Source organism: Sturnira hondurensis, unplaced genomic scaffold (genome assembly GCF_014824575.4).
Source record: "Sturnira hondurensis isolate 20B ecotype Veracruz unplaced genomic scaffold, ASM1482457v3 Scaffold0023357, whole genome shotgun sequence".
Taxonomy (NCBI): domain Eukaryota; kingdom Metazoa; phylum Chordata; class Mammalia; order Chiroptera; family Phyllostomidae; genus Sturnira; species Sturnira hondurensis.
This window is the reverse complement of record NW_028095988.1, coordinates 3398574-3409536: the sequence shown is the minus strand read 5'-3', so window position 1 is coordinate 3409536 and position 10963 is coordinate 3398574. Positions and strand designations below refer to the sequence as shown.

Below are 10963 nucleotides of genomic sequence, written 5' to 3'. Positions count from 1 at the left end.
GAGAGTGCATAATGCTGTTAACTACTCTGTAATCCAGGACGTGCCATGCTTTCTCCCACCTTCATACAGTCTTCCTTACTGTTCCCTTCTTCATTTCAAATGCGTAAAAGAAGCTACAAAACTCTTAATCTCTGGAGCATTTGAAGTCTTGGCATATGAAGTCTGTTTGGCTCAGATAAACTCATAAAAGTTCTTTGCAGTTTTGGATGTTCTCATGTCAATACGTCATAGAGACAATAGAATGTTGTTTGCCAGGGTCTGGGACAGTTATTGTTTAAAGGATATAAAGTTTCAGTTTTATAAATTCTAGACCTGGATGATGGTCAGGATTATGAAACTGGAAAAGTCATGTTCATGCTGCCTGTCACTACCAGAACCAGTAAGTAGAGACAAGTATTGAATCTCTATGGGCGCTTTATTCAGATGCTGGCAATCTGAGAAGATGGCAGGTTATGTACCCTCAAAAACCATCTTCGCATCTCATCTCCAGCCAAACTTTTTTATAAGAGGTAGGTAAGGGGTATGGAAAAAGGTTAATCAGATAAGAGTTGCAGTCCAGTGGCAATATTCCTAGTATTTCTTCATCTGTTAATCATCAACTTTTTATGTGTCGTGGGCCTTCTTTTCCTGGAACACAATGGATCAGATACCATCTCAATCACTTGCAGACCTCCTGGGGCACAAAGTACCAACACCCTGGAGTCCCATAGGTCATGCCAGTTTCTGGAATAACGGCTTTAGACATGCATTAATTACTTAAGCCTATTAACTATGACTGAAGCTAAAATATTTTTATATGCTCTTTATTATGAGTTTTCTATTACCATTTAGTTCCCTTATACCCCCTTCCCATGAAGCTAAAATCTGCAACTCTTGAGTTCCCCTATCATTTATACAATATTATAAATGTATTTAGTACCACTGAACTAAACACTTAAAACTTACTGCAGAGATAGGAGTTGGGGGGCTCCTCTTCAGTTCATGTCTCACTTGTGAGAGATGAATTTAGGCAAGAGAGAACATGTATAGTAGAAATAAGATAGCAAGTGTATTTATGAAATGCACTTGAACATGAAACTGCAAGTGGGCACCTAGCTAGTTTGAGTTCCCAACTCTTGAAATTTTACAGATTTTATGCTTGTAGCCAGCTTCTAGGTTCCCATCCTCTTCTCTTCTCTGGACCTTGCAATCAACATACAATCCCAAAGGCTTTCTTAGATGGTAGAAATGATACACATAGAATTTCAAAGGCTCCCCTTCTCCTGCACTGTCATGGTTTCTCTTGTGATTTTCAAAACACTTGGCAATCTTATTTGACCAGGCTCGGGACTACCGAGTTAGTGGGTGAGACATGTCTCCTTCCCCATCCCTACCTTGCTTTGCTATCTATTCCACCTGCCAAAACTAGTTAAGATGGTAAAATTTATCTGTATTTTATCACAATAAAGAAAGCTGAGGGAGGCCCTGGCTGGCGTAGCTCAGTGGATTGAGTGCGGGCCTGCGAACCAGACGATCGCGGTTGGATTTCCAGTCAGGGCACATGCCTGGGTTGCAGGCCGGTTCCTTGCAGGCTAACTACCAGCAGGGGACGCACAAAAGGCAACCGTACATTGATGTTTCTCTCCCTCTCTCCTTCTCCTCTGAAGATAAATAAATAAATAAAATCTTTTAAAATAAGAAAGCTGAGGGTTGGAAAGAACCAGGTCTGAGTTTTTGAGGAAATCACCTGTAGAGAAGAAAAGAAAATCGCTGTGCTTGAAAATAGTCTTTAAAAATTTGGGGGTTTGCTGAAGTCTTTCAGGTTGAGGAGATGGGTGGTTTCCAGATGGAGCCGAAACAAAGACATAAAGGCCTTTGGTAGAGCTTTGTTTTGTTTTAACATGGGTTCAGAAACCTCTGGGTGCCCTCCGGTTGTCCATAGTATCAATCCATTAGCCCAGAATTAAAGCTCCCTATGATGGTTCCAAACTGTTTTTCCCGTGGAATCTTCCATTATTCTTTGAAACATTCAACTGAGCTCTTATTTGCTGTCATTTTATGCTTTCAGGTCATTGCTTTCTCCATCCATCCTAAATGAGTGGTTTGTGGCTTGCCTGCTTCAAGGATCAACTCAGTACACTTTTTTAGGAAGTATTTCACAGTTACACCCCTCCTCTGAACTCATTCAAATCATATATCCCTTAGTGAGAGTGGTTTTTATCATAAACTTACTTAATTTTTGTATTGAAAAACTTTTTTATCCTCACCCAATGAAATTTTTTTAATAGCTTTTTAGAGAAAGAGAAAGGGAAGGAGAGAAACATTGATGCAAGAGAGAAGCACCAACTGGTTGCCTCCCCAACACACCCAGACAGGAAATCGCTTGCTGCCTGGACTGGGATCATATGTGCCCAGACCTGGAAACTGAACCTACAACCTTCCAATTATGGGATGACGCTCCAACCAGCTTAGCCACACCTGCCAAGGCTGATTTTGCATTTTGATTCTATTTGTTAAAATCTTCTGTAATGGATTCATTTTATATGCTTCCTCAGATTTCCTTGGCCTTGATTACTTTCTGGACCCACTGTCCCTTGGTCTGTCTGGGGCTGACCAGTTGCATTCCTGGAATCTCTATCTCCTTCTGCCACTTTTAGACTCCTGGGAAACACTGCAGTGAACGGTGCAGGCTCTGAATTTCCAGTGGCTGCTGAGAGGGCTTAAATGCTGCGTCTTGGAAATATTGGTTGTCATTCCCCATGGAGCAAACTGGCCAATTGAAAAGAGTGGACTGAACAAGCACAACGGAGAAATTTTCTTCTTTTTTCTAAGGCATGGTTTCTTCAAACTGTCTGAAGAAAAACCAGATTGAAGGGATGTATTGGCCAAGAAACCTGCTATGTTTCTTGTGGCTCATTTTCAGTGAGAGGCCAGCAAGGTAATATATCACCTTTTATGACTTCTTATTCTTTTCTCCCTGACATTCTTCCAGAGTGTCACCTCATTCTTGCTGTTCTGAATTTGTACCTTCCAAACAAAAGCTCAGCATTTAACCTATGGCACTTAGCACATGGCATTTGGTGTTCAATAAATATTGTAAATATATGGTCAGTGTGTGTGCGTTCCCTTTCTAGTATAAATAACTGTGTTACTGTACTAGAGAGAAACTACAACACATGCAGTATATATTTGCATGTAATTATTATTGTTTTGTCTTTTAATAGATAATACATTCACATTGTTCAAAATTCAAAATGTACACCTGGACTACAGTAAAAAGACTACCTCCTACCTTTAACCCCTTAGCTTCTTAGTTTTCTTCCCAAGACAACCAATGTTATCACATTCTTATGTATTTCTCCAGAAGAAGTTTATGAAGTTTACAGATATATTAGCTTATATATGTGTATATATGTATTTGTGTTTGTCCCTTTTTACATTTAACAATACATATTGAAAATAAATATTTTAAAACAGCACATCTTTGTGATAACTCCACATCATTCATTATGCAATTAAAACACAGAGATTCTTCATTTTTAATATGGCTACACAGAAAGTATCCATTTATCAATTTATCATAATTTCTCCAGTAGTTCCCCAACTTTTGCTATAAAAATAAGTCCATAACAAAATTGTATGTACATATTTTCCCCATTTGCAAAAATATGGAAGTACCATGTTTTTCAGACTATAAGATACACCTTTTTCCAAAATTTGGGAGAAAAATGGGGGTGTGTCTTATAGTCCGAATGTGGCTTTATATTTACATCAGTGAAATATTATTTACGTTATTAAATACTTGACCACATTTTCTGCTTCAAAAATTTTCTTATTTTCCTTCTCTAAAACCTAGGTGTGTCTTATGGTCTGAAAAAGACAGTAGAATAGCTAGGTCTTAAGGTAAGAAGTTAGTTTTTGACTGTTGGTATCAACTCTTTCAGGGACAACTTTTGTTCTTCAGAGGCTTTCACTGCTTTCCCCTTCTCAATGAGCTGAACAGCTCTCAGCAAACTGCCTTGCAGAGCCGGGTTCTTTACCATGTTGGTGATCATGAAGGTGACATCCCTAATATATATCTGTCTCACTTTGGCGCTGTAGTGTTCTGCCTTGTTACCATGTGCAATAAAGAAGGTACAAAGTGCTGTGATATCACCTTCTTGCAGCCCACACTCCTCCAGGACAGACTCCCACACAACTCCGATGCACTTGTTCTTGGCTTTTCGTCGAAGGACAGAGGCTAAAGTAGGAAGACCACCCACCAGGTCTGGCAGCTTCTCAAGTACATGAGTGTGCAAGCAGATGAGAACTTCAATGACGTAGCTATATACAATATTCAATTCCATTGAAGTGAACCTGCAAAAGAGGGAAGAGCTTCTAAAGCAGCAGAACACTTTATGTTCAACTATAAAGTTAATTCTATTAGGATAACTCAGAGAAGTACAAACCCACTAGGAGAATCAGCTGCTGTATTTTAGAAAATACTTCAGAAACAAGACCTGTGCTAAACTGGATACCTTAATTCTCTGGCCACACATACAAGTTTTTCAATTGCAGGGGAGTTATATTATCCATCTCTGTGAGAGACTTTGGCAAGCGAGAGACGATGAAATGAGTGCCACAGTGCCTGGCATATAAACGGGTGTTCAGATTAATCTTTTTTGAGTGAATGAACCTTAGAATATATGATCTCTTCACAGTCCATTGCTGGAACCATATTAAGAAATTCAAATTTTAGAATGACCACTGTAAGCTCTCGCAATGCCACCGAATCCCACTGATTTCTCACTGGATACTCACTTGAGTGCCAGAACTGCTGCCCATAGCTCTTCTTGGGCTGCCTGGCTCTCCAGCATCTTGCTGTGATGTTCAAATTTTTGTGTCAGGTTATCCTTGGTGAAATCTAGTTGTTTAAACTGTCCTTTTAAAGCTTGGAGTCTGTGGTCTAATCTATAGGATAAAAGAATCAAGGGTTTGTTTAGGTCAGAGACAAAATTAAGATGATGCCTAAAATGAGACTATATTATTTATAAGCATACAATTTGGGTAGCTACTTGCTGTTCTCTCTAGTCATCATCCTAGTTCTTGCATTCCTTTTTTTAAATCATACTTTATTTTATCATTTAAATTTTTTATTGCTGTTCAATTACAGTTGTCCCCATTTATCCCCCATTACTCTCCCCTGTCTTACACACCCCCACTTCCCACATTCAATCTTCCCCTCCCCCATCGTTGTCTTTGTCCATGGGTCTTTTATACACTATCCTCAACTCTTTCCCTTATTTCCCCTATTATCCCCCCCAACCCCACCCCTCTTACTGTCAGTTTGTCCTTTAGTTCAATGTCTCTGGTTCTATTTTGCTCACTTGTTTATTCTATTAATTAGGTTCCACTTAGAGGTGAGATCATATGGTGTTTATCTTTCACCACCTGGCTTATTTCACTCAGCATAATACTCTCCAATTCCATCCATGCTGCTCTTATATTGCCAAATTTTTGAATTGTCTACTTGAATTCATCTGACATGTTTTGTCTATGTATTGTACTTTTTACTTTAAAAGGTATATATATATATACAAGCATTACTTTGAGTCTCACAACAACCATAAGAAGTAATGCAGTCATTTTTACTATTTTATACATAAAGATATTGGGTATCAAAAATATTGAGACCTAAGGTCATATAGCTTGTTAGGGTGGGCGGGGATAGGAGGAAGCCTCAGCTGGACTTTGCCAAGACAGACATCCTCCCAGTAACCTGAGTCTGAGGAAGAGACTACCAATGCTGTATTGCTGCTTTGTCCAGAGTGGACCAATCCCCTGCTCCCATGGGGAGCCAACAAAAATAAAACCACACTACATTCCCTGCTTGGGTGTGACTTCTCCCAGCCTCTGCAGACTGGGGGAACCTCGCCCAGGTGCCCAAACCCCAATAAAGCTCTTTATCGCCTATTTTATGGCTGATTGGCATTTCTTTCTCAGTGGAGCCTAAGAAAACCTCTCATAGCTTAGCTAGTGCGGGACCCAGTATTTAGTAAAAAGGCTTTCTCCACCCATTTCTGACTGTTCAAATCCTAGCCTTCCTTTAAGGATTATCTCAAATTCCACTGACTGCTTAACATCCCACCCCCTGCCTCCATCCTTTCTACCTAAAGATCACACTGCTTAGTTCATTCTCGGAAAGACTACCTCTAAGACCTGTCACTTTCCAACTCCTGCTTTATTTTTAGAGTTAGCTTTACTTGAACAGAATTGTAAGCTCTTGTAGAGACTGTTTCTTGGGTATCTTTATACCTGGCAGAGGTATAAACACCTAGCAGAGAACTTACACAGGAGTAATAAAATACGTCTTGTATGATTGAAATCTGCAATGTGAGTGAGATGCTGAGCTGAGTAACCAAAGGGGATTTGAGTAGCTCTACACGGCCCTGATCACCAGAGGGCATGGGTAGCACTGGAATTATGTGTAACTGAACCACAAAGAAACTTTCCTGAAGCCAACCACATTGTCATTCATGAAGGAAATGATACACAAACACATACCTACTTCCCCGAGCTTCTATGTCCCCAGTGACCTGAATGCTGTTGTGGTTGTTCAGGTTCTAAGCTTGACCTTTCATTTGAGGCTAATTCAGCTGCAAGTACCTCCTCTCTCCTAAACTGTAGACCTGTATCTTCAACCATGTTTTGTGCATTTCCACCTGAAGGGGATGTCAAACTAAACTGTCCTAAATTGAACCTACTCACTACCCCTAAAATTATGATGGTAGAATGTTCTCACTGATGATTACATATAGATAAGTCTCAGTATGAAATGTCCTTTTTTGTAGGAGTATAAACCTGCATGACCTAATATGCTGGCAATCTCTGTGTACATATAAAAAACGTTTTTCTGACATACTGTTTGTATTAACTTTCAGACCATAGGTTATCTCTAGCTTGAACTGTAGAGAGGAGCTCTAGCTTGTCAATCAGTATAAAAGTTTATAATTACAGCAGTTCTTTGGAGTCCTCTCACCAGAAGCCATTCCCAGACAATTCCAAATAAATCCTGTAGGGGCGACTTTCCTCGCAAGTGCCCCTGGGTGTCATGGATGAGAATAAATATGACTGAGACATGATGTGATCTGCTTAGAGAGGAGAAGTGGCCATTTTCCCAGAGGAAAAAGGCCCTGGGCAGTGGCCAGTTTCTCAGAGGAGAAAAAGGCCTTGAGCCCCCTCCTCCAGGAGCTTTTATTGGGTTCTAATACACAGTAATACAGGGCAGCAAGGATCAAACAGTAGATAACATTTCAAAGAAATCTGAGGGCTTACTATGAGTCAGAGTCTGTCAGGAACAGAGTTTTAGGGTTTCTTGTTCAAACCCTTAACATATGAATGAAAGCACTCTTAGCAGAGCAGATTTCACAGGCTTATCAGGAAGTCTTTGTGATGCCAGATTCTTCCCCAGGACACACCCTAGCAAGGCAAGGAGCTGCACCCCTCCCCAACAGGTATTCAGGCTTAAGGGGATTAGAGCCAGGAAGCACTTCTCCCAGAGAACGTGGGGATTCTGGCTTTGTCAAAGCCAGGGGTAAGAGTCCATTGCTCTTTGTTGCAACCCCCCCATTCCTTCCATGAAGGCCTCCCAAGTGATCAAGTCTGGCTTAGGTTGCCACCCCCCTCCGCTGTGAGGGGTCTTATCTGTCATTGATTTCCAACCAAGCTTTGGGGGCAGGGAGAGGAAACTTGAGGCAGTGTTTGCTACCAGAGACAAGCTTTGGCTCGCATTCCAGAGGTCATCCCTCACCCTTAGCCACAAGGAATTGAGATACAATTTCTAGAATCACGCAGAGTGGTCTACAACAAAATCCTAAAGAACAGGTCTGCAAATCTGAGTCGGTTTTCTATCACAGTTCCCCAGCTCAGTTAATGACATCACTATGTCATTAACTATGTCATTAGTCATTTACATATTTTTTTATCTAGAAGATTTAAACCACTTTATTTACCTTTCTTTCTTTTTTAGAGAGAGAGAGAGAGAGAGAGAAGGAGAGAAACATCAATTTGTTGTTCCACTTATGTAGGCATTCATTGGTTGATTTTTGTATGTGCCCTGACCAAGGATTGAACACACAATCTGGTGTACTTGGACAACGCTCTAATTAAGCTATCTGGCCAGGGTGAGGTTTAAACCACTTTAACAGAGATAGAATTCTAATTGGCATTTTGTAGTTCTTTCTCAATTTTTATTCCTGATACTTCTCTAATCCATCTTCCCGGAAAAGCAGACCTATGCTTGCTCCCTCCCCCCCAGTATCCCTTAGCAACCTTTTCATCGCCTTCTTCAAGGACATCAGGGTTGTGGTTTCATTGTTCATCTTCTTAAGACAAAATGAAAGGAAACAAAAGCAAAACAAAAGCCCAACAGAGGTTTGAATCCAGGGTTTTCTGCTGTCTTCCACTCAGCAACAGGCAGCACCAGCACAAGTATTCAATCTGAATTCTGCCTGAAAGGTCACTCAGTACAAGAAGCTTTTAATAGCTCATACATCCAAATATAGTTTCAAAGAACTGATCTCAAAAACACAGGTGTCCAAAATGCACTATAATATTTGCCTTTGGAAATGAGCTGTAGCACATCAGCATAGCATAAAAACAGATGTAATCATGTTTCTACGTATATTCTAGTAAATGTATATACAAATATATAAAGGTAAATATGTAGTAGGATTTAATTTGATGGAAACATTACTCTCAGATCTTAACAACTTAATTCAATTAGCATCTAAATTAGGTTTAAAGGAAGACCCAGACCTTTTATCAGGTATTAGATTGATACTAAAAATCTAACTATTTTTTTAAAGAGTTTTATTTATCTTTACAGGGGAAGGGAAGGAGAGAGAGAAATATCAATGTATGGTTGCCTCTCATGTGTCCCCTGCTGAGAACTGGCCTGCAACCCAGGCATGCGCCCTGACTGGGAATTGAAGTGCGATCCTTTGGTTCGCAGGACCGAGCTCAATCCACTGAGCTAAACCAGCCAGGGCTAACTATTTTTAGAAATGAGGCCCTGGCTGGTGTAGCTCAGTGGATTGAGCGCGGGCCTGCGAACCAGACGATCGAGGTTCGATTCCCAGTCAGGGCACATGCTTGGGTTGCAGGCCAGTTTCCGGCAGGGGCTAGTTCCCTGCAGGGGATGCACCAGAAGCAACCATACATTGATGTTTCCCTCCTCTCTCCTTCCCTTCCCCTCTAAAGATAAATAAATAAAATATTGTAAAAAAAAAAAAAGAAATGAATAAGTTTTTATTGAGAGCTTCTACTATTCGATTAGGTATTGGAAATAAAAACCAACACAAAACAGATTCCTGAATTTAAGGGATTTAAACTGTAATGGGGATATAGAACATTACTTGAAAAGAAAATGTGCATAAAATGTTGTGTGCTAAATAGGTACAGACCGTAAAAATAACAGAAGACCAGAGTAGGTTGTACTAACAAACTTGTAAATGACTCATGTATTAAAAGTTTCCTTAAAGTATTTTATAGCTATCAGCATTTGCAGTTTCTGCTTAACCAAGGAATAACCCTGACCACAAGACATTGGGAAAGCAGCAGGGAGTCACATCAGAACAAGCAGAAATGCTGCCCACGTGTCTTCTTCGCAGGTAATCAGCAGAGAAACTGTGGACAGAGCAATGAAACTACCTGATGTCGCATGCAGGAGGTAACATGGAAACCACCCAAGAGTAGAGCTGAGAAAATGCACATCACCAGAAATTCCTTAGTTCCCTTCTTTCTGTGGTGCCCCTATTATATAAACTAGCTGGGATACCTTGGCCTTCGAGACAAGAGCCCCCCATCTTCTGGGTTGCTGGCATCTGGATCAAACCACTTTCCTTTACATCAGCATTTATCTCTAAAATATTGGCTTTAGAAGCAGCAGGCAGCTAGACTTGTATTTGGTTACAGTTTTTGGCAACACAGCCAGAACAATGTGGTCCCTGGTAAGGTCCAGATGGCCCCAGCAGGGGTCCTAGCTGCTTGTGGGAGGCAAGGATTGCAGGAATTTCCCAGCAACTGCCAAGAGTTCTTTATCTCAGCAACTCAGCCACCTTTAAATGCTTTGCTGGTGAAAGGAAACAGGTTAATGGGGGGTTGACAAGCCCAAACTGGGTAAAGTCCCTCATGTGCACAACCAGGAGCCTTCAGCCCCACCATTTGGGTTCTTTGAACTGTCTGAGATAGCGCAGGAATTAACAGGTGTCACATAGCAGTAGGCAATGCTTGATGACTAAGAAAAATCCCAGTTCCCGGGTGTGCAATTTGAAGCATGCTTTTATTTTATTTTATTTTTTAAAATATATTTTATTGACCTGGCTGGTGTAGCTCAGTGGATTGAGCGCGGACCTGCGAACCAGACGATCGCGGTTCGATTCCCAGTCAGGGCACATGCCTGGGTTGCAGGCCAGTTCCCTGCAGGCCAACTCCCAGCAGGGGACGCACGAAAGGCAACCATACATTGATGTTTCTCTCCCTCTCTCCTTCCCTTCCCCTCGAAAGATAAATAAATAAAATATTTTAAAAAAAAATAAATAAAATATATTTTATTGATTATACCATTACAGCTGTTGTTCTATTCCTCCCTCTTCATTCCCCTCCACCCTGAACACCCCTCCCCCACCATTCTCCCCCACTTAGTTTATAACCACGTGTCTCAAGCTCTTTAGATTCTATATTTCCCCCACTATTCTCACCCTCCCCCCATCTATTTTCTACCTACTGTCTATGGTATTTTCTGTACCTTCTCCCCGCTTCTCCTCCTCCCACTCCCCTGTTGCTAACCCTCCATGTGTTCTTCATTTCTATGGTTGCACTCCTGATCTAGCTGTCCTCTTGGTTTGCTTTTGTTTTAGGTGTGGTTGTTGATGACTGTGAGTTTGCTGTCCTTTCACTGTTCATATTTTTCATCTTCTTTTTCTTAGATAAATCCCTTTAACAT

General features: G+C 40.8%; 1 protein-coding gene across 1 annotated transcript; it reads right to left on the bottom strand.

The window, feature by feature from the left end:
• Positions 1 to 3806: 3806 nt before the first annotated feature.
• SMCO1 (single-pass membrane protein with coiled-coil domains 1) lies at positions 3807 to 8548 on the bottom strand. Its single transcript, XM_037037500.1, has 3 exons — positions 8290 to 8548; positions 4780 to 4929; positions 3807 to 4335 (listed from the first exon to the last, which is right to left on the bottom strand). The coding sequence occupies exons 1-3, from the start codon at positions 8337 to 8339 to the stop codon at positions 3891 to 3893; spliced, it is 645 nt and encodes a 214-aa protein (XP_036893395.1). The 5' UTR covers positions 8340 to 8548; the 3' UTR covers positions 3807 to 3890.
• Between the last annotated feature and the right edge of the window lie 2415 nt (positions 8549 to 10963).

Bases quoted from the DNA above. Each gene is read 5' to 3' on its own strand.
- SMCO1 (XM_037037500.1), bottom strand. From the start codon at position 8,339: ATGAACAATGAAACCACAACCCTGATGTCCTTGAAGAAGGCGATGAAA. The intron at 4,930-8,289 runs GTTGCTAAGGGA...TTTATCCTATAG, and splicing joins TTGAAGAAGGCGATGAAAAG to ATTAGACCACAGACTCCAAG. The intron at 4,336-4,779 runs GTGAGTATCCAG...CCTCTTTTGCAG, and splicing joins GCAGCAGTTCTGGCACTCAA to GTTCACTTCAATGGAATTGA.